Source organism: Archocentrus centrarchus, chromosome 8 (assembly GCF_007364275.1).
Source record: "Archocentrus centrarchus isolate MPI-CPG fArcCen1 chromosome 8, fArcCen1, whole genome shotgun sequence".
In the NCBI taxonomy this organism is placed as follows: domain Eukaryota; kingdom Metazoa; phylum Chordata; class Actinopteri; order Cichliformes; family Cichlidae; genus Archocentrus; species Archocentrus centrarchus.
The window spans coordinates 21,328,901-21,353,912 of record NC_044353.1 but is presented as its reverse complement, the minus strand read 5'-3'; the positions used below and the strand labels follow the sequence as shown (position 1 = coordinate 21,353,912).

Below are 25,012 nucleotides of genomic sequence, written 5' to 3'. Positions count from 1 at the left end.
GAAAGAGACAGGATATCAACCAAAAATCCAGAAAAAACTCCACATTATAAGTTATAAATTGATTTGCATGTCACTGAGTGAAATAAGTAGGCGCCAGAATTCTGCCTCCCCCTGATTGGCTGTGTGCCCGTGTGCCACACAGATTACGATCAATCAAGCAAGCATGTAATGTTGTGTATAAAGTACATCTGTCCACAGAATCAGTTCCTTCCACTCCAACTTCCCCTCCAGCATGGCCAAAGGCAAAGAGCTGTCAGAGGACATCAGGGACAAGATTGTAGAACTGCACAAAGCTTGGGGGCTACAAGCCACCAGCAAGAAGCTTGGTGAGAAGGTGACAGTGTATGTACAGGCCTGTCATTTGCCAGCATCTAAGTGATTCAAAGAAGGCTGTGGAGACAGTGGTCAAATGAAACCAAAATCAAGCTCTTCGGCATCAACTCAACCCACCGTGTTTGGAGGAAGAGAAATGCTGAGGACAACACAAAGAGCACCATCCCCACAGTCGAGCACGAAGGTGGAAACATTATATTTTGGGGCTGTTTTTCTCCTAGAGGTACAAGATGACTTCATCACATTGAGGGGCTATGCACCCTAAAATCTTGGACTAGAACCTCCTTCCCGCAGCCAGAACACTGAAGATGGATCATGGATGGGTCTTCCATCATGACAATGAACCAAAATGCACCACCATGGCAATAAAGGATTGGCCAAAGAAGCACTTTAAATGGAGTAGCCTAGCCAGTCTCTAGACCCTCATCCTATAGAAAATCTGTGGAGGCACCAGGAAACCTGAAGGATTTAGAGAGTTTCTGTAAAGAGGAGTGGACCAAAATCCCCTCGGAGATGCTGAGATGTGTGCAAACCTGGTGATCAACTGCAAGAAACATCTTACCGCTGTGCTTACCAACAAGGGTTTTTCCACCAAGTAATAAATCATGTTTTGCTTGAGGATCAAATACTTACTCCACTCAATGACATGCAAATCAATTTATAACTTTTATATAATGTTGTAATTCTGGATTTTTAGTTGATTTTCAGTCTCTCTCTCCATTAAAATGAAACTACAGTACATTAAAATTAGAGACTGTCAATTTCTTTGAAAGTGAGCAATACAGACAGATGATACTTATATCTACTAAAGTAAAAGAACACCAGTTAGAGCTGTTTGGCCGTGCAGTCAGGTCAGGTTGCCCTGGTATCATAGACAAGAACTTATTTTGCCATTTTGAATGCAATAAAATCCCTTAAAGCATGAAATGTTCTTCTCACAAATAGAAAAAGTGCAAAAAGCCCAGGCTCTTCTAATGTATGATGTGATCCTCCATGTTCACGCCCGGCCTGTCAGATTAATCCAGGTGTTCGTTATCAGTCAGTTGTAACACCAACCAAACTCAGAAATGGTCATAGATTACGTTCAGTGATAAATAAGAGGAAATGCAACAATTCTCGTGGTGGGGCTTCTGTTTGTATTTAACACCTGACATATATTCACTGTAAAAACCCTCTGTTTCTCTGATAAGGTCATTATGAAATGATGTGCTACTGAGAGTCAATAACAAGCAGCACATGAAAGAGCAGATGTGACACTGAGTCAAAAACCAGAAAGAGAGAGGCCTGGTTATCTCACTCTCTGGCTCTGCTGGTCCACTGCTGTCATTCTTTCCTGTGGCTGTGCCGAACTGAGCTGCAGGGAAATGAAAGGAAGTCTGCTCACTGCTGCAGGCACTGACTGATGATGGACTCCAGGCTTGCAGTCCTTCCATAAATCTGCTTCCACGTTAATATGATTAATGAAAGAAAAACTAATTGCTCATGGTCACTGAAACTGACTCCCTAGAAACCTTTTGTGGATACACTGTAGCTATTTATGAGACAGAGATTTAGCTGTTTACTGACAGTGGGGATCGGTGTTTGTGGTGTGACTGCAGATCTCTTAACACTTGTATTTACTTACAGTACAGCAATATATGTGTTAATCACCAGTGGAAAATAACTAATCTACCGGTAAGTAATTTTACACTGAGTATTTTCATTTGATGATACTTTTTACTCCTGCTCGCTGACATTTCTTTTTTTGTTACTACATCATAAATATATTATGACTTAGTGAAAATTGTTGATTTTCAACAACTACCCAAAGCAGTAATTTTTTTTTAAAGCAGAATATTGACTTCTATGTTTTACTTTCTATTATCTCTTTCCCATATATCCTTTAAAAATAAATAAAAAAATCTGAATACTTTTTCCTTTGTTGCACACGATGCAGCGTTTGGTGTTTGGCCCTGCAGTTTCTCAGCAGGTCACGGAAAATCTCACTGGGGAAAATGAACTTCAGTTTGGTAGGGTAAAAAGACAAATAACCACCATCAAAAATGTTTTTTTTCACTTAATTGTAAGTTATGAGTCTCCACTTCAATAAGAAAATATATTGATTGTGACAGTTTGCTGGCAGGAAAAAAAGAAGTTGGATGTCAGATAGTTGTTAGTGAGCAAATCTTCCTGTTTCCTTTTAAATCTTTTGGGAGGATGGGATTTAAAAAGCATTTAGTTCCTGCCTGTTTTCATCAGTGAAGACGTATTGGCCCATATGGGGTGATGTCCATCCCACCTACAGCATACAGTGCAGTATACCATCTCTGTGAGTGTAAATGTGCTGCAGATGGAAGGGACCACTGCCCAGTTACATTCCTTTTCAGCAGTGATGGGTGCACCTCAGCTCATATATCACCAGGACTATCTGCAGACATCAGCATGCCCAGCAGCACATCTTTCAAACAGAATGAGGAACTCGGATCTGAAATAAATCAGAGCTGGAATTTTATTTAAAAAAAAAAAAAAAAAAATCAGAGGCAAGAGAAGGGACTTCTGTTGTCCAGTATTTCATACAACCAGTTTTTGAGCTGATGATTGCAACCCAAAAGAGGCAGAAATATAAGTACAAGTTAAAAGTCATATGAATGGGTGAGTGAGTACTGTATATATAGTGGGTTATAGACTGTGTAGGTTACAGACTGGGGGGAAATCATTTGTTCAAAAGTGTCCAGGTTATGAAATCTGTGTCAGCCATGACACTATAGGCAGTGTATTGCATCACCCTGTGTGAAATGCAAACCAATTCCCATAGTTATTGAGACTTTTTTAAGGGTGGATTCATGCCAGGCCGAGTGAACAAATTCAGTAAATCAGACAGGGACTTAGTATAGTTAGAAATGAAGGCAGCTGAGGTGTTGAGGAATATCTTCAAGGCTGTAAATTCTCTCTTTAATGGCTCATTCAAAGTTAACTTGGACATCTAGTCCATTTTCAAAGTCTGTGATGGTGTTGAAAATTCTCTTTATTATTAATATCACTGAATGCGTGTTTTTATTTTATTATTTTCATCAGGGAAGTATGGCTCACCAGGTTTTTATCACCCCTGACTATTAAAGTGTTGCTGTCATAGCCCAGATGTTGAGCAGATTGCATTACAGTAGGCAGTAAGAATGTTATCCTGGAGCCATACGAATACATCAAACACCTTCTCTGGATTGAAGCCCAAAGGGAGCACAGTTGTCACATACCACCCACAGCACCTAAAAGACATGTGGAGCAGAGATGGAAGATCTGGGATTATCAGGACCTCCCACTGTGACTATTTTAGAAGATGAAGAAAATAATACATATCAGAGATGAGGCGCATATGTGTGAATGTGTTTAGGGAGATTTTGCTTTGGTGCACGTGAATGCTGCAGTGTGCACACATGCTAAAAGAACTGAGCATGTCACCGCCCTGAATCCATGACGTGGATGGGGTCAGGTGGGGAAATTGCTCCGGGAGTTTTGGGAAGGAGTTATAAGAGAGTGCTGCAGAACTCATGTTTTCTCAGTGTGTCAGTGCTTAGGATCCTTCTGGACCCCTGGAACTTGTTCCCAAAAAAGGTATTGTAAACCAACTCTTCTTCACTCTAATTGAAGATAGAATTTTTTTTTTCCTGTTGTTTGTGGGACAAAAACCTGGTGATCAGTTGGTGAACAAAAGGTGAGCTTTTCTTCAACCAAACAAGTGTTTAGTAATTTTGTAACTTGGCTTGGCAGGACTTTCCGTTGAGCTTGTTCCTCAGCAGGACCCATAACGTATCTTCTTTTTTTTTCTTAGATGAGAAAGATGAGGATAAAGGTGGCTCTCATTATGCTGTGCATGATATCAGTGTGTGGAGCTCAGAAATGGAAACAAGAAACCTCTCGCTGGAACCCTAAAGGTCTGAGATGATGCAGTGTCACCACTTCATTTCAAAATATTATCAGTGATGTAACCTTTGAGCACTGAAATTAAGGTTGTGTTTGTAGACGGTGGAGTGAATAAAGGCCAACTTACTTTTACTGTTAATTTCTGTGCACAGCAGAACAGACCAGTGGTAGGACATGCTCCAACCTGACTCAGGTGCTGGACAACTGGAAATTTGCTATTCTGACCCAAGTGAAAGACTTGCTGATTAATGACCATGCTTCTGTTCTTCCTGAATACAACAGGTGAGTAATATCAGCTTCTGCCTAAACTGACTGCGCACAGCAATAATAGCAGACAAACACGATATTCGAACCAAAAAAGTCTAAATGTTGAGCAAGAGTAAGTTCAACTGTGCAGGAAAAACAACACTCGGTGATGTCAGTGAACATTTGACTTGCCCTCAGTGTTGTATGATTTAGGAATTATGTAACCTGCTCTGTGCTGCACATGAAAACACAACTGCCAGTGCCTGTAAAGTGATCCATTATTGCAGTTGTCCACATCAGGCCAACTCTGTTTCGTAAATGACCTCAGTATGCTTACTGTGCCAAAAGAAAACTGGAAATGTTTCTTCATGTTCTGGCAGACATTAGTAAGAGTCAGTGACCATTTCATCTGGTGATGGAGTTCGGGACCATGATTCCAACACCCAGAATCATAGTTAATAAGACCATTTCCCAGTGATCATCTAAGGTCAGGCCAGCTGTGCTATTTTTGTACTTTCATCAGGAGACTTCTGATCTTTACGTCTGTTATCCTGATGTTTTCTGTTGACAGTGAGGCTGTTTCTACTTAACAGCATTGTCGTGACTTCCCTGTTCATGCTGCCAATTTGACTTGGTTCTCTTCTAAGTTGTGTTTTGCCAATAAACATTGTTTCTATTTCATTAAATCTTGCAGTGCCAAAGTTCTTTGAATGGTCATTCAAATGTTGAAATAATTTCCTGTTTGTTTCCACATGTCTCCTCTTGTGTCCAGAATCCAGCCTCTTTCAGATGCTCTGGGAGACCTCTACCGGCAGTTTAACACTCTAAAGGAAGAGCTGGGGAAGTTCACCACAAAGCTCGACAGAGTGGAGGTTTTTGTGGACGAGCTCAAGGACGGCAGATACGCTCTGCCTCAGCGACCTGCACATAGCGGCCTACACAGCTTTGGTCTTAGGTCTCCTCTGCGTGCACAGATGAGGGCTCGTGAGAAGAGGATAATCACTAGGCCGAGACTCAGAAGAGCAAGGAGGAGAGGACCACAAAGATCTTAAACCTGTTGGCTTTTTCTTTGCAATTAATACAGATTTATTCCAAAAATGTTTATATATTTTTCAGATGAAGATGACTATTTTATATTATTTCTTTGATGATTATGGTGTGATTAAAAAATAAGATGAATAAAATTACTTTAGTGAAGCATTGATAAAACAAATTATGTTCACTTATTTGTACAAAGTCACAACAAACCACAAGGTGGCAGCATTTATCAGATTATCTTCACTGTATCTTCTGTTTTACACGCATCAACAGCTGGATGTCAAGTCAAATAAGTGGCTAAAAATGTAGTCGAGTGTTATATAACACCTCAGTCAGATTTTTGCCACATTGATTGGCATTGTAAGTCTTTGGTTTGTATTTGATTTGTTTATCCAAATATTATTAAATTATAGATTTATCTGCAACAATGTGCTATTACTTCATGGTCACATCAATGGCAGCAGTGCTGCTATGCAAAATACTGCATCTCTTGAAACAAGGACACCTTTAGTGTTGGAGAAATTACCGCTAATCACTTCAAGCAAGAAAGAAAATATCCAGAGAGCTACAGAACTGTTACAAAGATTATTAAACTGTATCTAGACAAAGAAGTTCAAGAAATACTTAAAACTGTGATGTCAAATAATGAAGCCGGCCATTTAGTACATGTCATGGTAAAATATATAACAAGGAAAAAGTTGCATACCTGTAACAAATACTGCTCAGTTTTGTTTGCTGTCAATAGTTCCCACTTACTCACAGGTAATACAGACCTCCACATTTATCACAGTCAAAAACATGTCTTTCTGAAACTAGGGTCCAGGTGGGCGTGTTGCATCAAGCAGGATTACTCAGCTTGTCTAAAATGGTATTGAAGAAATGCCCCAGATTATTTTTACCAATAATCAATTGCAATGAATCTAGTAGCTTAATTATATGTAGTTACCCTCTCCCCGACATTGCACATCCTGTAATATGGGCAAGGTGTTTTTAAACTAGATTTAAAAACAGCAAGTGAAGGAGCCTGTCTGACATACAGCGGCAAATCATTCCATAATTTTGAAGCTGCAGCTGCAAGAGCTCAATCACCTACGAGTTTGTGTTGCGTCTTTGGAACGAGTAAAAGCATCTGGTCTGCAGCCCCAAGGGAACGTAAATAGTAAATAATAAACAAATCGTATTTTTCGGACTATAAGGCACACTTAAAATCCTTAAAGTTTCTCAAAAATCGGCAGGGCGCCTTATGTATGAATTCTTGTTGTGCTTACTGACTTTGAACCAATTTTATGTGGTACACTGCACTCAAAAATCTTTCAAAATGTGTTAGTGCGGCTTTGGTAAGGGACGCTTCAGAAATATCGACACATATCGACAAATATCGACAGAAATAGCGCACAAAGCGTACGACGGGGGGAAGGGGGGCAACACCCAGCATCCGCTTTTCAAATAGTTGAGCGCTGCAGTCTGACCGCCGATGGCCGAGCCGAGGCATCCACACCACTGCACCATTGCGTGATATGGCCTCCGGTCTGGCAGATCAGTTCAAAGGCCTCATTGAATTCTCTAAAATAGTCCATCATCGAATCACAAAATGACTCTACTGACAATATTAGACGGGAACAAGTTGTGAGTGCGGCGCAGCAGGTGTGGAAAGCAGAGGGAACCCGGCATGCTTGATGCAGAAATCGTCCAACTGTTCAACTCAGACACTGAAGATGAGGAATTTGATGGATTTGTGGAAGATGAATGATTTAAAATGTGAGTGTATTTTTCTGTATTTGTTACAACAATATTCTGAGTTACTGTGAATGAGTTGAATAAAGTTTGACTTACCTGACGCTTTTGTTTCGTTCTACATATGTTTTATCATGCGCCTTATGTATGAAAGTAGACCCATTCATACTGTCAGTATAAAAATGTTGTGGTTAGACAGGAACACAGGCTCAGACAGAGAGAGATAGAGTGCACACTCTTACTCCGAGTCCCCACATGCATGTGTGTATTTTTCTGATTCTTTAATATATTAAATGAATTACTTTTTAATTAGTGTTTCAGGTGTCTTCCTTCATAAAAAACCTGTTTACCTGACAGCAGAAACATCCCTGTCTCAGTGACAGAGGGATGTATCTGCTTCCCCTCTGTCTATAGACCTACGGATGCAGATAGAACAAAGTTTGGAGAAAATGCAGATCTGGCTGAACAAAGCCAGCATGTCTTGCCATGGACTGTGTTTTTCCGAGGACAAATGTGTGCTTAAACAGACAAATTTCTCAGACTGATTTTTTTTTCAGAAAAGTTAATTTCTATGGACATATACAACACACACACGGAAGATTTTCTTTCCTCCTCTGGTTTATATTCAACAGTATCACTCCGTACACACAATTATTGTCAGTGTGATAAACTGTATATTGTTTGAAGGATACAATGATAAAAAGTTAATTTTACTCCATGTAATGTTTGGGGGGGGGACAGTTAGGCATGTTCACAGATAGATCCCAGACGGTGCTCAAGCACCTGCCCATTTGGCCTCTGTCCTTTCTTCTCTTTGTGTGAATAGATGGGCTACAGCAGCAGACACCACACCGGGTGCCACTCGTGTCAGATAAGAACAGGAAACTGAGGGTACAATTCACACAGGCTTGACAAAATTAAACAATTATTGCCTCGACTGATGAGTCTCAATTTTTAAAAACATGAATAACAAGGATATTTTCTTGCCGCACTTTGGGTCCCTCGGTACCAACTGAGAATCATTTAAATGCCACTGCCTACCTGAATATTGTTGCTGGCCATGCCAATCCCTTTATTACCACAGCATACCCATCTTCCGATGGCTGCTTCCAGCAGGATAACATTCGGTATGTGGTGGAATGGGAAATTCATATCAGGGTTGTGCAGATTACAAATCTGCAGCAATTGTGTGTAACTATCAAGTCAGTATGGACCAAAATCTCAGAGTAATGTTTCCGGCGCCTAGTTTACTCCTTGTTGTGTAGAATTAAGGCAGTTCTGAAGGCAAAAAGGGGCTCCAACCCGGGACAAGCAAGTTGTACTTAATAAAGTGGCCTCACCAAGGCCTAAGGCGTTCCAAAGACAAAGTTTTCGGAGTTCCCCTGAACGCCTCGCGGCGGAGGCGGTCTTAGAAAAAGTTTTGAGGAAGTTTTTTCGACAAATCGAAACTGCCGCAGTGGTGACAGGAAGATTTGTCAGTTTGTCCTTAAACTGTCTGACCATCTAAGGGGGGAAAATGCAGAGCAGTGCTTACGGGGCCTCTTTGGCCGGCGGCGCCTTTGATTTAGCGAGCTTTGTAAAACAGCCACAGACTATTTTGCGCTTCCTGAGCTGGGTGAGTGACTCCACGGAAACGTTAGCATCGGAGTTAGCCAGCTGTCACTGCACCGAGTTTATGTTAACAGATGTAGGCTGCCAGCGTCCACATAAACTAGTGAATAACGTGGCTTTTCAGCTTCATGTGCCGTCAACACGGGGCACGAACTGAGGGTCACGCGTAGACATTTTAATAAGCTTTCAATAAAGTGTAAATAACGTGTTTCTCTGGCACTTGTAGATGGTAGCTAATAAGTAGCATGACCGCTGCTGTGTCACTACACTGACTGCCACCTGATGATAGGCGATCGTCCTGCTTTTAATTTAAACTTTCTTTGTTCCCGTGGTTTAAAAACGGGACCAGTGACAGGTAAAAAATGAAATAAAATTAAGGTAGAAGCTGCTTTTTTTTTTTCTCTGCAGTTTTTATAGTTCAGATAATTCTGAGAAATTCAAGCTTCCTTCGTCATCTGTTGTCAAGTCAGCTCCAGTTGTCAGGTGATTGGAAATGCATAACGTAGGAAGTGCAAGCAAAAAAAAAAAACAAAAAAAAAAAATCGGGCAACTGGCAGTTACTGCAGCTCAAATCGGTTTTATAACGGAATCATTTGGCCTATAAAGTGTCATGGTGTAGTGAGGAAGTTCACACTGCTGTCTGTAGATGGCTTCATATAGAAGGTTTGAAATAAAGTAAATCCACAACCTGTTTAAAATCATACAAAATACATGCAATTTTCATATTTTAAGAAGCTGGAGCCTGAAAATCATCAGTTTGTTTGATTGAAGCACTATTTTAAAGTCGTGTCAGCTATTTAATAACTGAAAAGATGACACTCTATTCTTTGCACCTGTTGTTGTACTTGGTTGGATTGGATTGGCTTGGCATTTTTTTTATGAGTTTACACTTATTTATTTTGATAGGGGAAGCTTAATGTGAATGATGGTAATCGTGGGAATCTTAAACTTGGCTTTGACCTTGTGTGTCTCCTCCATGCAGATATTCTCCATTGTGGTTTTTGCGACCATCACGGCCGAGGGCTACATTAACCCAAATGATAAACAAGAAGCCAATTGCATGTTTAATGAAAATGACAGCGCCTGCAGTTTCGGTGTGGGAATCGGAGTCTTGGCCTTCTTGGCTTGTGTTGTGTTCCTCATGCTAGATGCCTACTTTCCAAACATCAGCAATGCCCAAGAACGAAAATACATTGTTATAAGCGATCTGGTATTCTGTGGTAAGAGTCGAGTTTTAATTGTTATACCACGTAATTTAATAAAGGAACTGTGCCATAAATCAGGAAGTGTGACCTAGTTAAAGATAATCCTATCATCATGTGTTTTTTTTTTTTGTTTTTTTTAAATGTGTTTCTCTGCTGTAAACACCTGACAGCGGCTTGGACATTCCTGTGGTTCATCTGCTTCTGCGTCCTGACCAACCAGTGGACTAAGACTAAAGCCCAAAATGTCTATGCCGATGCTGCCCGAGGTGTGATCACCTTCTCCTTCTTCTCGGTCATCACCTGGGTGAGCCTGATGCACAGCTTGCACTTAGCTTAGAATTTGTTGCGCTACAAATTCCAGGAGCTAATTCAGCGTTTTCTCAACAGGGTCTTCTGACCTACTTTGGACTTGGAAAATATCGCCAAGGAGTTACCGACTTTGACCAGAACTACAGAGACCCAACCAACGACCCCAATGCCCCATATCAGAGCAGCCCGTACTCCAGCACCAGCAGCGTACCAGGCTATCAGCAGTCACCTTTCTCCAACCCCCAGGATCCAGGAGCATATCAACCTCCATCTTATTGAAGGACTAAGATTTAAACACACGAATCAAATGAGGAAGTTTTCTTTTTAAATATGTGTGCCAATTGTTTCATTTACAGCATGGACCGTTCTGTGCACTCCCCTTTTGATCCCGCAGAACGTGTTTGCATATTTCTGGGTGCACTGAGATCTTTTTAAGTTTGCCACATTGTTGTAAGTTTTTTGGTGAGCGGTTGCTGTGTTGTTCACAGCAACCGCGGGTGTTTGTTGGAAGGTGATTGTCTTGACAAAAGAGAGGATAACCACGCCTGTGTTGCCTTTGTACTGAAATGACTGCAGATGTCTCAGTGCTCTCTTTAGCTCTAATTCTGAGTGCAGTTTTGCTGCTGTTCATATCAATGCACTAATTATCAGAAAGATTGGGCTTTATTTTTTTTTTCTTTAGCAAATCTGGTTTGCATTAAAAAATAAATTACTGTTTATTGTTAACTTCAATGAGTGTAATGCAGAGACAGCTGAGTATAGACTGTCTTTGATCATACAGCAGACACATATTCAGTCGGTTGGTACATTGGAAGTATTCCCTCTATAACTACTGTAATGCTTGTTTCTCTTTTTTTTTTTTAAGTAATCAACCACTAAAAAAGGCTTTTGTGCACTAAAAAAAAAACCATTTTGTTTCTTTTTGGCTTTTTTTCATATTCACTTCTGTTGTGGTTTGGCTTTCACAGGTGTTTTAAAGTCTAATGTGCCTCTTTTGTTTCTTTTTTTTTTTTTTTTTTTTTCAATGGCATAAATGCTCAGCCATACGTTTACGAACTCTTTGATGCTGTGGTAAATTTTGTATTTATTTTCTTTTTTAATACTGTTTAATCCAGATGCATGACAATCAAATCGAATCATTTTCCACATTACTTTTTCCTCTCGCTTTTTTCCTCCTTTGCACTGCACTTTTGCATTTTCACTGCTTGACAAATGTTCCTCATTAAAGTGCCTTGCACAGTGTCCTGTATCAGTGTGCCAAATAAAAACGGATCTCGTTTTAAAAGTCTGAGTCTGACCTCTTTAACAGAAAAGGCGGGGCTGTGTTGCAGTTCCTGTATCTGCACCTTCATCAAATATTTGAATAGTAAATGTGGAGGAACACTGGAACTGTGGAGACAGCAGGATCCAGACTGTAAGTTACTACGTTTCCAGTAATTATAGCATTATAGTTTAAAATTAAAGTAAGCAGCCAAAGTAAGGAGAGCTACTTTCAGCTGCTTCCTTTTCATAAGGGGTCACCACAGCGGCTGTCCCAGCTGTCACAGGGTGAGAGGCAGGGCACACCCCGGACAGATCACCAGGCTAACACGGAAAAACAGATAATCATTCAGATGTATGGGCAATTTAGAATCACCAATTCTAAATCGCATCGCTGAGTGCATGTTTTTGGACTGTGGGTGGAAACTGGAGTACGCAGAGAAAACCCATGCAAACACGGGGAGCAGCAGTTGGTAAACCATTGTGGTTTTGTACTTGCGCTCTGTCCTCTTCTCTTTTTTCTTTCCCTTTTTCTTTTTTTTGTTCTAGCTTTTTTGCCCCACCTGTCATCTCTGGCATTGCTACAATACATTTACATTTATGTGGGGAAAAAAATAAATAAATAAAAGGAAAAACCCTAACAAGAGAATCTGTAGAGCTTCAGATCATAATTCTGATTACAAAACCTGCCAGACAAGAAGGGCTTTAAAAAAAAAAAAAAAAAAAAAAAGGTAAGTGAACTTTGTGCTACATTAACATAATAAAATAATAGAAATATAGGAAAATAAACATTTGCTTTTTTTACTTTGCCTCTGCACCTAAATAGAAAAATGCGTATCGTCAGGACTCAGAGTGGGGTCTGGCGCATGGGGGGACCCTAAGACTGGTTGTAGTGGTTCAGTGTGGGGAAAAGAAACTTGCAGTAATTTCTATTGTGAGCTCCAGTAAATTTTCTTTGCGCACAGGGTGTGATCAGCTGACCAGTGTTAGTGAATGTTTTAGGAGCTGAATTACATCCCCTACACCAGTGTTTTTCAACCAGTGTGCCGCGGCACACTAGTGTGCCGTGGGAGATCGTCAGGTGTGCCGTGGGAAATTATCCAGTTTCACATAATATGCCACGAGTGTCTGTGCTGTAGTAGTGACTGGAGCATAATCATGTAATACTCTTCCATAATCACTAGACTAGATAGCAGCAGGTAGCGAATTGCATTGTACAGAGAGACAAGTGAATTAAGCCGCGTTTCCATACGGAACGACTCCCCGCGGGTCGACTCGACTCCCCGCGATTTGACGGCATCTCCATTAGAATCAGGAACACTTTGCCGGTCCTTTTTCCTTACTCACTCACCCGAGGTTCTAAGCGATCCGAGGCGAGGCGACAATGTGACGCGGAGTACAGCATGCCACTGATTGGGCAGGGAGTGTCGTCACTAGCGGAGGCATGAGAGCGACTCCTTCACCAGAATCATTTTTAAAAACCCCACAGCAAGAAACTGGAGGCACGCAAAGCACCGGTTGAATGCCCAGACCGACAGTTTGCAGCGGTAGTTCTGCAACATGAGAGCCATCTGAAACGCACACACAGCGTACATATTATAACCCTATACTGTCGGGCGATCGCCGCTACCGGCCGAACAGCTGGTTAGCACAGAGCCTGAGGCGGCTGATCAAAGGAACGTTGAGTTACCGTAATAACGCGACTGTTTGTCCAATCGGAAACATTGAAACAGTTTCTGAAAGCTGAGAAACTGCACTTCACAACCAACATAGGGTATTATTACAGTTTTATTACGGTAATTGCACTTTTGAAGTACACTGAGCCTATTATTATGTTCGGTGGTATAGGGTTATAGTTAACAATGATAACCTTCATCCATTAAAACATTGTACGGGGACTTATGCGTGATGATGATATTAAACTGGCATTAGCTGTGAGCTTGCCTCTTTCTCATGTATTGTTCTGTTGTGTTATTCCTGGTAATAGAATACTTTTGGACAGAATTAGAGTTTGCAAAACACTGAAGTTTTTTACTATAAGACCACATTGTTGTGGCATTTGTTATGTTCAAGCTGCGTTTTTGAAGTGGACATGTTAAGTGCACTTTTTATTTGAAAGAAGATAAATATTATATGATAAAGTTCTTTTTTGTGTTTATTTGATTCCTATTCAAGACACTTTGATAAGAATGACTATATTGGTAATATAGGCTACAGAGTATCATTTTTAAACATTTTTGGCTGGTGGTGTGCCTCGTGATTTTTTCAATGAAAAAAATGTACCTCGGCTCAAAAAAGGTTGAAAAACACTGCCCTACACCGACAGTGTGCTGTTTATACTGTTTATACTGGACAGTACACACTTGGTGTAAAGGTGGATTTCAGTGAATGAATCTAAGTATCATCAGCTTAAAATCAAACTGATCTTTGCTACATTTGATGTAACCTAACACTGACCATGAACACCACATCCTCTGTTTACCCGTCCAACACAGAGCTTTACTGTAAATGCATCACAGTACAGCAAGCTGACCTGTTTATCCTGCACTAAACTGCAGTATTTTCATGTAACCTTTGCATAACAAATGTACCTCAATTTGTTTTGCCGGATGTTTCACAATATGGGAAAAAAAAAAAAAACAGAACTTCACATCACATACAGATGCAACATCTGATTAAAAAATTAGGACATTACATGTAAGCTTTAAATTTCCACTATATCAAAGGTCACTGAGCTTTCCTTACCTTTAAATATTATCTCTCCTCTTTCTCACATCTTTCTCCATCTCTGACTGAACTTCTCTCTCATTCTGGGGAATACGACAGCTGGACCTTTAGCTCGCAGACACACTGCGTGACAAACTGTGGATTTGCTAATATTTGTTGAGCTGATAGAAAGATTGTATTTGAAATTACCTGCCACTTAAAAACATTGCTCCCTTTATGCTCACTCGTCTTCTGTAGCACTGGCTAGATGCTGAAGTACTGCAACCACCGCTTATGGACATTTGTGCTCAGTCCACTTTAACCTCTGAGCACAGCGCTCCAAATGATGCATAAATTATATGTTTTTGTCTTTTTCATCTCTTTGTATGTGATAAGCCCCGGGTGATGGAGGATGCACCAACAGGATTGTCTTTCATCTGTTATTGTTCATTTAGGCTCAGATCAGTTAGATGTTTGAAGGCGCAGCAATGTGAAATAAAAACTTCCCTCATATGTGTTAAACCTAAAGTAACAAGTCTGTTTTGAAAATGTAAGCAGTAGAAAGTACAGATATTTGTGTAAAAACTTAGGGAGTAAAACTAAAAACTTGTCAGAAAAATAAATACTCAAGTACAGACACCTGAAAATTCTAATTAACTACAGTAACAAAGTATTTTTACTTTGCTACTTCCCACCTCTGGTCTTAAGTGAATAGCAGATGGATCAACTGAAGGGCCTGAGGTCGTCAGTCAGGTCTTTGCTGCATCATCATGACTTTCAGATACTGCTGATCAGCAGTATCTGAAAGTCATGATGATGCTGCTGGAGATGATGCAGATTTTTAGGCCTTCTTCTTTTGACCTCCACTTGTCCAGTTTCCTCAGTGTTTTTACGGACACACTGCAAACTATGCAGAGAGAGCTGCTGTTGAAGAGCTAACCTTCCAAATACTTCTGTGCCACCAGGTCCCAAGGGTGCTATAGACTTGAGATTCTGACAAAAACTAAATAACATATTCTGCACTTAAAAACTGACTATACAGGAAATGTATATTTGATTACATTTGTTCAACTAGCTTGATAATTCATATGTTTATTATGATTTGGCTGTCTTCTTTGAGCAGTGTTTGAATACGTGTAATACATATTCTGAACCTCTTAAATCTGACAAAAGCCACCTATAAAAGAAACAAAGATATTATTAACAGTAAATCCAATAAAAGCTCGTTTAAAACTGAACATAAAAAGCACCCCTGAAACGGTAAAACTTAATATAACTACAATAAATCTGGCAGGCAGATTTAGATCGCACATGAGGTTGCCATATTTCTGCCAGCCCCTGAAAGCAGCCTTTTACCCCTCCCCTTCCCCCCATCTACTACGCGTAATCACTACATGGCGCTGTCGTCATCTAACTCACATAGGAAGTAATGATCGGCTGTCTGGACAACGCAAAAAGAGGAAAGGGAGTCGAGAAAGGAATCGACACAATAATGACATCCGTGCTCCAACCACCGGCGGACTGAGAGCTGAAGATCCCACATCTGCGGTGAGTACGAAGCTGGAATGATGGGAAATGCTTCGGGTTGCTCATGAGCGCAGCCATTTCTGGTGGCATCTGCGTTTTAACCTCTGCGCTCCTGGCAGGAGAGAGGCGCAGCGGCTAAACGCACACATACAAATGGGACGATCGCGTGTGTCAGTCCGGAAGCTATGCATTTCCCAACCGAATGAACCGATGGCCCTGCGTGCAGTTAATTTGCCCATAGGTTTAGCGTTTTTGCGCTTAACCCTTTAGAGGCCTGGAAATGAGAGCGTCGGCATGCTCCTGGTTCAGCCGGAGCTTCTGAGATGTTCCGGGGATCTGCAGACAGTGGAACCACACAGCATGATGCACAATCTGTTTGTGGGTTCTTGACACGTAGAACATTTAGAACCCGAGTTAAAGTACTCAGTAAAACTGTTTATTGGCCTCACAGACACACTTTGAAGGCCAGCCCCACCAGATGTTATCTTTTATGGAGGCACAGAGGCTTGTTTATGGTCAGGGAGGAGTTGTAAAGGACGCCTGTTCAACACTACCAAAAGCGACTGCCATTAAAAATCATAAATTACAATCTTACCTCTGACTTGCACTCAGCAGACACTTTTATTAGGTACACCTTACTAGTACCGCACTGGACCCCTGTCTTAGTTCTTTATGTACAGAGTCAGCAAGTTGCTGGAAACATTCCTGAGATTTTGGTACATATTATCAGGATAACGTCACACAGCTGCTGCACATCCATGATGTGAATCTGCCGGGGTGGATCCATGCTGTCATGTTATTTATGCCAAATTCTGACCCTGCCATCTGAGTGTTGCTGCAGAAACTGAGACTCATCAGACCAGGCAATGTTTGTTTGTTTGTTTTCTCAATCTTTGATTGTCCATATTTGGTGAGCCCATGTGAATTGTAGCATCGGTTTCTTGTTCTTAGCAGACAGGAGTGGCGCCCGACGTGGTCTTCTGCTGCTGTAGCCCATCTGCTTCAGGGTTTGATCTGTTGTGCATGCAGAGATGCTCTTCTGCACACCTTGGGTGTATTAAGTGCTTATTTGAGTTACTGCTGCCTCCGGCTTCAACAAGGCATTTCTACCCAAGAAACTGCCACTCACTGGATAGTTTCTCTCTTTCAGACCATTCTCCAGAGATCACAACACTAGAGATGTTGTGTGGGAAAATCCCAGTAGATCAGCAGTTTCTGAAATACTCAGAACAACCCGTCTGGCACCAACAACCATGCCAGATTGAAAGTCACTTCGATCACCTTTCTTTCCAATTCTGATGCTCAGTTTGAACTGTTGAACTTCAGCAGGCCGTCTTAACTATGTCTACATGCCTGAATGCACTGAGTTGCTGACATGTGATTGGCTGATTAGTGACTGGTGGCTATAACCCTAAGCTCTAATTATTTTACGGGCTATTTTGAGATGCAACGAGGCATCAGAGACACAGCTAGCCAAATCTATTGGGTCTTTAATGAGGAGAAATGCTTTCAGCTGTGCTAACATAATTGGAAAAGGATTATTCCAGGGATCAGCAGCGTGTCACTGAAACACTGGAGTGATGTTTGCTCAAAGTAACTTTTACATACTTATGAAAATATCCCATTAAATCTTCTGCAAATAACTGAATGCCATTTCTAAGCAGTTCAGTGTGATATTAGATGAAAACAAACACGCTTTCCTTTGAAAACAAAAAAAAATTATTAAAATTGATCCAAAATTTTTAAGCATTAGTGAATGTCATCTCATCACCCAGCCCCACAGTCTTGTCTGTTAGGTCCTTTCATTGTGCTGCATTTTAAATGGAAACTTTCTAAAACAATAAAAAAAATCAGGTTGAGCAGCTGAGAAGTTGCTTGTGTGCTTAACAGGTCTTCAACTAAAGCCCAGAGGGTGTTAATCGTGTATTAACAGACATTACTACATCTCAGAGTAAGTGAGGTTTCCTGTGTGACTGTTGTTCTGGCAGTCCTCAGCGTACTGATTACATCACAGGAATGGCTCTGATTGTAGTGGCCAAAGGTTTGCAGGTAACCTCTATTTAGCTTTCCAGAGCTGCGGCTTTTCACCATTATATGTATAGTTACTGAGCACTTAATAAAGGTTTCCATAACCTCAGTACCTGATCATTCATAGTCTGTGACTAATGACAAATGCAGTGAACTGTGTTGGCTCTTGAAAGAGTTTGCCCCTTTGGACTCATAATCCCCCGAGTGTAGGTAAAGTTCACTATGATTGTAACAACTTAATCGTGATTGCAGCGCAAACAATCAGTGAGTAGAAAGAGCTCTTTCGAGCTCAGGACTAGTTGTGGAGATACAGTGAAGTAAATTTAATGGCACAGGATCAGCGTTTGGGCAGGAGGAGACGAAGGGGTGAGTCGGATCATCTTATTGTGCTGCGGGAAACAGCCTGAGTCTGTTTAACAACATATTTTTAAAAAAAGCTGTAATTAATCAACCACACTGGATGTATTCCCAGCCACTCTCTGAGAGCAGATACAGTGTCAGGCCTCACAGTGTGAGACCTGATGTTGGTGCCATAATGAATGGCTGTTTGGCTCTGGGCCCTCGCATGAAAGAGCCTTTCAGCTGTAACTCTCCTTTGAGAAACATGTTTAAGTCGCAGAGTGTGAAGCTGCTGAAGCCGAGCTTAGAAACTGCTTGAATGTGGAAGCTTTTTAGGCTGTAGAAGCTTTTTGGGAGACCGTCTAACAACAGACAGTTCCTCTGGTGTGTTTGAGTTGTGTTGATTCAGCTGAAAGGTCACATTAGTATATTGGGTGTATAAGCAAGTAACAGGAATGTAGTTTCTCAAGTTTGTAGCATGCTGTTAAAGACCTTTCTGTGTTCAGCTGGACGTAAACGTGTAAAGTAAAATGAAAATGCATTTGTTTTAAATGATTAAAGGATAGGAAGTTATGACAGATGAATCTGTTTAATACAGTCTTTATTTTATATATGTCTTAATGAATATGTTGGGCTTCTGGATGGCTAAAGAATAAATAATGACAGTAATCCGGACCCGCTGTCCATCTTCAGACATCTTTATTTATTTGAATGCCCCCCCCCCCCCCCCCCACCCCCCATACACACACACACACACACACACACAAATATTCAATTATCAAAGAAGAAAAAAAATCACCACTTTAAAGCAGCTGGAATTTTGGGAGTGAATTTATTGTTTGAATTATTAGTGAATGTGCATTTTGACACTGATGTTTATAAGATCACTGTGAACGTGACGGTGATCGGTGTGACGGTTGCCTCCTGGTTGTGTATTTCCTGAATCACTTGTTCAGCTGCACCCAGCTCCTCCCTTCCACCACGTCGACAAGACGCATTGTTGGCTACTTAATATTTACCTAGACGGGTGTCTTCCTCATTCAAGTCAGTTAGCTTAACTGGTAGGTTTGCTTTTGTGTGAGCTCTTAATCTAGTGCTTAGTAGAAACTAACACCTGAAATGAGTGCTCTGCCTGCCATCGCTTATGGAAAGTATGTATGTTCTTTCTGTTATGTATAGATTAAGAGAAATGTCTAAAACAAACCTTCTGTTTAAAACTTAATTGTAGATTGTCTACTTAGTTACATCGTTTTTGTTAATACTTTTGCATTGTCATTGTGGAAAGCCACAAGCAGCTTTATCTGAACAGTTCGTTTCACCGTGCCTTGTTGCTGAACAAAAGGATCTCCTATAACCTGCTTGGTGACACCAGAGATGCAAACTGAACCATATGTAATGCTGTTTTCCAATGACCTCTCTGACAGTCAGAATTACTAACCATTTCTCTGTTTTTCTGTAGGTCACGCCACGCCTCGGTCCTCCATGCCTGCTCCCCCAGGCTATACTCGACTGGAGCATAATGAGTCTATGAACCCACTGCGTATCTCTGTAGGAGGCCTTCCCATGCTGGCTTCCATGGCCAATGCCACAGATCCCCGGTTCCGACTTAAGTGGAGGCCCATCGTGGCAGTAGCTGCCTTCATGGCCTTGATCCTGCTGCTTTTCATGCACTTCAGCTCGGGCTTGCGATACCGCTCTTACGGCTCACGCAGCTGGAGAATCAGTCCGAGCGACGGCCACCAGTCAGATTTGCATTACAATGACACCTACCCCCTCAGTCTGCCTGAGCGCACGCCGGAGGGCACCCGCTATCGCATCGGTGTCATTGCCGACCTGGACACTAGCTCTCACAGCGACAAGAAGATGACGTGGTTCAGCTACATGCGGCGGGGGTACCTCTTGGTGTCACAGAGTGGTGACAAGGTGGCAGTCGAATGGGATGCAGACAGGGTGGTGCTCGAAAGCCACCTGTCGGAGAAAGGCAGGGGTATGGAGCTGTCTGAGTTGGTGGTGTTCAATGGGAAGCTGTACAGCGTCGATGACAGAACTGGTGTAGTCTACCACATAGATGGAGACAAGGCTGTGCCCTGGGTTATCTTACCTGATGGCGATGGCAGCGTTGCAAAAGGTTGAAAACTGAGAACACTGTTCAAAATGATTTGGACTCGTCTACTAAATGTTTCATTTTGCATTTGCTTTGCATTTACGTTGTGCTTTCTCCGGATAGGATTCAAAGCTGAGTGGCTGGCAGTGAAGGACGAGCACCTCTACGTTGGTGGCCTCGGGAAAGAGTGGACCACCACTCAAGGCGAGTTTGTCAACAACAACCCCGAGTGGGTGAAAGTCGTGGGCTTCAGAGGTGATGTACAACACGAGAACTGGGTTCCCAAATATCAATCCCTGAAGTCTGCTGTAGGGATAGAGCCACCAGGTAAAGACTCAGATTTGGTCTAGCTTACGACCGCTTCCATTTCGTGCTTTACTCATGACCGTATTCCCCTGAATCTCCGCAGGTTATTTGATTCATGAGTCTGCAGAATGGAGCGACACTCTACAGCGATGGTTTTTCCTTCCTCGCCGTGCGAGCAGCGAGCGTTACGAAGAGACAGCGGACGAGAGACGTGGCACCAACCTCGTCCTGAGCTGCTCGCCGGATTTCAAAGATATCACAGTCAACCGAGTGGGTCTGCTTAACCCTACCCACGGTTTCTCATCCTTCAAGTTTGTCCCCAATACAGATGACCAGATCATTCTGGCGCTCAAGTCTGAGGAGGACGCTGGAAAGATTGCCACATACATTATGGCCTTCACACTTGATGGGCGGATTCTTTTGCCTGAAACTAAGATTGGGGATGTAAAATATGAGGGCTTGGAGTTCATATAGAGGGCTCAGACGCAGAGATGCTCATGTTTAAGGCCACTTCACTGTGGTTCTAGTTTGTTTACAGTCACTGTTTAACTTATTGGACTCGCTGCTGCCTCATTGAGCCGCATCGATGTGTAAAACACATCGCTCCAAGCGTTGAACCGTTACCTTCAATACAAATAAAAGAACTAAAGGCTGAGAGAATAAGGTTTTGAGAAAATGCAGATCTGGCTGAACAAAGCCAGCATGTCTTGCGATGGACTGTGTTTTTCCGAGGCCAAATGTGTGCTTAAACAGTACTTTAGCCTTTCTTATAATGAATGTACAAAAGACACATTTCTCAGACTGTGATTTTTTTTTTTTTCTGAAAAGTTCATTTTTATGCACATATACAACACACACTCAGATATTTTTCCTCCTTTGGTTTATATTCAACAGTATCACTCTGTACACACAATTATTGTCAGTGTGATAAACAAAAAGACTGTTTTTATTCGGTGTATTGTTTGAAGGATACATTGATAAAAAGTTAATTTTACTCCATGTAATGTTTTTTTTTTTTGGGGGGGGGGGGGGGGGGGGGGGGGCTGGAAGGAATGAGTAAAATCTTTATTCCCATTTTGTGAGTCCTGTCATGTCTTTCACATGTGCAAAATACAATCTGCAAAAGTTAGACATTGACCTCAAACAAGTTTTGTTTGTGACAGGTAAACAGGTTTTTTTTATGAAGGAAGACACCTGAAACACTTAAGATAAAAAAGTAATCCATTTAATGTATCAAAGAATCAGAAAAAATACACATGGCCATGTGGGGACTCAGAGTAAGAGTGTGCACTCTCTCTCTGAGCCCCTGTTCCTGTCTAACCAAAACATTTTTATATAGCTTGCTATCTAAGCATAAACAATCTCTGGGCGCTATGAGTTGACCTTTGTCATTCAGTCTTGTTCTGGCTGGTTTTTCATGACCCAGATTCCTCTCAGTCATAGGCACATCTTCTTCCTGATGTTCTAATTTAATCAATACAGAGAAATCTTGTCCAGATTAATGACAGAACATGGTGACGTTGCACGCTCTGCAACGTCACCATGTGGCTGGTCCTCAAGATAGATGCACTGAAACAGAGAAGTTGGTACTTTCTGATCTGTTGCTCTCTGTCTAATGTATTAATTGTTTATTATTTGATTGATCCACTGTTTAATAGTTAATTTACTGGAGTTTACCTTTAAACATTTGTACTTTATTCACTGAGTAAAAAATAATCCCTAACAACTCCTTCCTTTTTCACACCTATCCAGGTGTGAAAAATTTAACACCCCTATGGTTAATAACCTAGTGATTAAAACTAAAAACAACATGGCATTATAATATATTTTAAAGCACAATAAGTCACTACAAACCAGAGTTGCTCTCAAATGATATTTCTGTGACCCACAGAGTTCTGCTGTTGACATTTAACATAAAGAGAAAAGTTAAACAGCTTTTACAAGTTTGATATTCTGATCATCACTCTGTACATGAGGTGCTGTGATTTCATTTCAAAGGTTTCTGTGTCCTGGTGAGCCATTTGCACTAACCAGTGACAGTTAAATCAGAACATATTTGTAATTGAGATCCCAGATTTGGAAGAGATGTTTTGTGTTCTTTATGCTTCAGGTTCACAGCAGATGGAAGGAAACTCAAACAGCCACTAATGTAGCCATCGTGCTGACTGTAGACTGAGGGATCTCTTCAAATTGTTGTATTCCTCCTCTTCCTCGTCACCCACTGCTTCAGATCTTGCTGACACCATCAGACCCTCCCAAAATTATGGTCTACTTTATTTTTTTCAGGCTTTTCAGAAAACACAAAAAAACTGAACCGAATGTTGAAAATTTAATTTAGACAAAAATAAAAATTTAAAAATAACTTTGACCATTTTTTAGGAGGGTGACAATATATAACCTTGTTCAGCCTATTTAGGAAGAAGCACTGAGATCAATAACCTAATTTCCAATGCAGATCTGGAGGAACAGCAAAAACCAACGGCACCCTACACAGCCACAGATGGTGCTCCAGAGCTAGAAGTTCTAAACCATAATCACCAACTTGGGAACTTGCTAAGCGTGACAGGTACGACGTCACCCCAGATACAGCCCAGCCACAAGGTGGACCAAATCTTTCAGATAATGACAACAGAGAACCAAATGCACCTCCCTCCTAAACTAACCAGCCTGCACCAACCTGACATTTCTCCTCCCTGAGTTAAATAGATGAATGGAAGTTAAGTGGTTACAAACATAAAAACCACTGGTCCACAGACAGGAGCAGTGAGCTGAAATCAACAGTTGAATCACACAAAGCTACCTGAGACACTGTATTGAACTACTATATATACAGTGGCTTGCAAAAGTATTCGTACCCCTTGAAATTTTCCTTATTTTGTCACATTACAACCACAAACAAATATATTTCATTGGAATTTAATGTGAAAAACCAACACAAAGTGGTATACAATTGTGAAGTGGAAAGAAAATTATACATGATTCAAAACATTTTTACAAATAAAAAACTGAAAAGTGCGGTGTGCAAAAGTATTCAGCCCCCTTTTCTCTGAGTGCAACCAATTGCATTCAGAAGTTGCCTGATGACTGCTAATGACTAAAAAGAGTCCACCTGTGTGTAATCTAATCTCAGTACAAATACAGCTGCTCTGTGATGGCCTCAGAGGTTGGTTAAAAGAATATTGGGGATGAAACAGCATCATGAAGTCCAAAGAACACAGCAGAGAGGTCAGGAATAAGGTTGTGGAGAAGTTTAAAGCAGGCTTAGGCTATAAAAAGATTTCCCAAGCTTTGAACATCTCACGGAGCACTGTTCAATCCATTATCCAGAAACGGAAAGAGTATGGCACAACTGTAAACCTACCAAGACAAGGCCGTCCACCTAAACTTACAGGCCGAACAAGGAGAACACTGATCAGAGATGCAGCCAAGAGGCCCATGGTGACTCTGGACCAAATGCAGAGATCCACAGCTCAGGTGGGGGAATCTGTCCACAGGACAACTATTAGTCGTGCACTGCACAAATGTGGTCTTTATGGAAGAGTGGCAAGAAGAAAGCCATTGTTAAAAGAAAACCATAAAAGGTTCCGTTTGCATTTTGCCAAAAGCCATGTTGGGGACACAGCAAACATGTGGAACAAGGTGCTTTGGTCAGATGAGACCAAAATTGAACTTTTTGGCCAAAATGCAAAATGCTATGTGTGGCAGAGAATTAACACTGCACATGCTCTGAACACACCATCCCCACTGTCAAATATGGTGGTGGCAGCATCATGCTCTGGGGCTGCTTCTCTTCAGCAGGGACAGGGAAGTTGGTCAGAGTTGATGGGAAGATGGATGGAGCCAAATACAGGGCAATCTTGGAGGAAAACCTGTTGGAGTCTGCAAAAGACTTGAGACTGGGGCAGAGGTTCACCTTCCAGCAGAACAACGACCCTAAACATAAAGCCAGGGCTACAATGGAATGGTGTAAAATCAAACATATTCATGTGTTAGAATGGCCCAGTCAAAGCCCAGACCTAAACCCAATCGAGAATTTGTGGCAAGATCTGAAAACTGCTGTTCACAAACGCTCTCCATCTAATCTGACTGAGCTTGAGCTGTTGTCCAAAGCTGTTGTCCAAAGAAGAATGGGCACATCAGTCACTAGATGTGCAAAGCTGGTGGAGACATACCCTGAAAGAAGAAGCTGCTTCAGAGAAGTGGGATTCATGGTCTCAGTGCACAGGCTGCCAGTCACACTCATATACTGCAACATGTATTTTCACTGCCACAATCAAAACATTGAACAAAATCTATGTATTGTTGTCTGGAAACGTGCCACATTACTGCATGCTAAGGTGTGCTATTAAAGAAAAAATTGATTTCTATT

The 25,012-nt window shown here is 41.4% G+C and overlaps 3 protein-coding genes across 5 annotated transcripts; all 3 read left to right on the top strand.

Annotated features, from left to right (window-relative positions):
• The first annotated feature begins 232 nt into the window (after positions 1-232).
• LOC115785168 (uncharacterized) lies at positions 233-5,785 on the top strand. The gene is made up of 5 exons (XM_030736662.1): positions 233-342; positions 3,870-3,921; positions 4,139-4,241; positions 4,383-4,512; positions 5,249-5,785. The coding sequence occupies exons 1-5, from the start codon at positions 233-235 to the stop codon at positions 5,526-5,528; spliced, it is 675 nt and encodes a 224-aa protein (XP_030592522.1). The 3' UTR covers positions 5,529-5,785.
• Positions 5,786-8,659: 2,874 nt separating this feature from the next.
• Positions 8,660-11,658, top strand: syngr2a (synaptogyrin 2a). The gene is made up of 4 exons (XM_030735775.1): positions 8,660-8,863; positions 9,842-10,079; positions 10,235-10,368; positions 10,452-11,658. The coding sequence occupies exons 1-4, from the start codon at positions 8,765-8,767 to the stop codon at positions 10,650-10,652; spliced, it is 672 nt and encodes a 223-aa protein (XP_030591635.1). The 5' UTR covers positions 8,660-8,764; the 3' UTR covers positions 10,653-11,658.
• Positions 11,659-15,702: 4,044 nt separating this feature from the next.
• cant1a (calcium activated nucleotidase 1a) lies at positions 15,703-21,642 on the top strand. 3 transcript variants are annotated; one of them, XM_030735971.1, is made up of 4 exons: positions 15,703-15,887; positions 19,693-20,361; positions 20,461-20,664; positions 20,747-21,642. In XM_030735971.1, exons 2-4 carry the CDS (start codon positions 19,716-19,718, stop codon positions 21,115-21,117), a joined length of 1,221 nt encoding a protein of 406 aa, XP_030591831.1. In that variant the 5' UTR covers positions 15,703-15,887; positions 19,693-19,715; the 3' UTR covers positions 21,118-21,642. The 3 variants fall into 3 exon arrangements, with proteins under 3 accessions (XP_030591831.1, XP_030591828.1, XP_030591829.1); XM_030735968.1 differs by lacking the exon at positions 15,703-15,887 and adding an exon at positions 18,174-18,260; XM_030735969.1 differs by lacking the exon at positions 15,703-15,887 and adding an exon at positions 19,282-19,384.
• The last annotated feature ends 3,370 nt before the right edge of the window (positions 21,643-25,012 follow it).

Bases quoted from the DNA above. Each gene is read 5' to 3' on its own strand.
- LOC115785168 (XM_030736662.1), top strand. From the start codon at position 233: ATGGCCAAAGGCAAAGAGCTGTCAGAGGACATCAGGGACAAGATTGTA. The intron at 343-3,869 runs GTATGTACAGGC...ATGTTTTCTCAG, and splicing joins CTTGGTGAGAAGGTGACAGT to TGTGTCAGTGCTTAGGATCC. The intron at 4,242-4,382 runs GTCTGAGATGAT...TTCTGTGCACAG, and splicing joins CTCTCGCTGGAACCCTAAAG to CAGAACAGACCAGTGGTAGG.
- syngr2a (XM_030735775.1), top strand. From the start codon at position 8,765: ATGCAGAGCAGTGCTTACGGGGCCTCTTTGGCCGGCGGCGCCTTTGAT. The intron at 8,864-9,841 runs GTGAGTGACTCC...TCCTCCATGCAG, and splicing joins TTTTGCGCTTCCTGAGCTGG to ATATTCTCCATTGTGGTTTT. The intron at 10,080-10,234 runs GTAAGAGTCGAG...AACACCTGACAG, and splicing joins AAGCGATCTGGTATTCTGTG to CGGCTTGGACATTCCTGTGG.
- cant1a (XM_030735968.1), top strand. From the start codon at position 18,221: ATGGCACAGGATCAGCGTTTGGGCAGGAGGAGACGAAGGG. The intron at 18,261-19,692 runs GTGAGTCGGATC...GTTTTTCTGTAG, and splicing joins GGGCAGGAGGAGACGAAGGG to GTCACGCCACGCCTCGGTCC. The intron at 20,665-20,746 runs GTAAAGACTCAG...GAATCTCCGCAG, and splicing joins TGTAGGGATAGAGCCACCAG to GTTATTTGATTCATGAGTCT.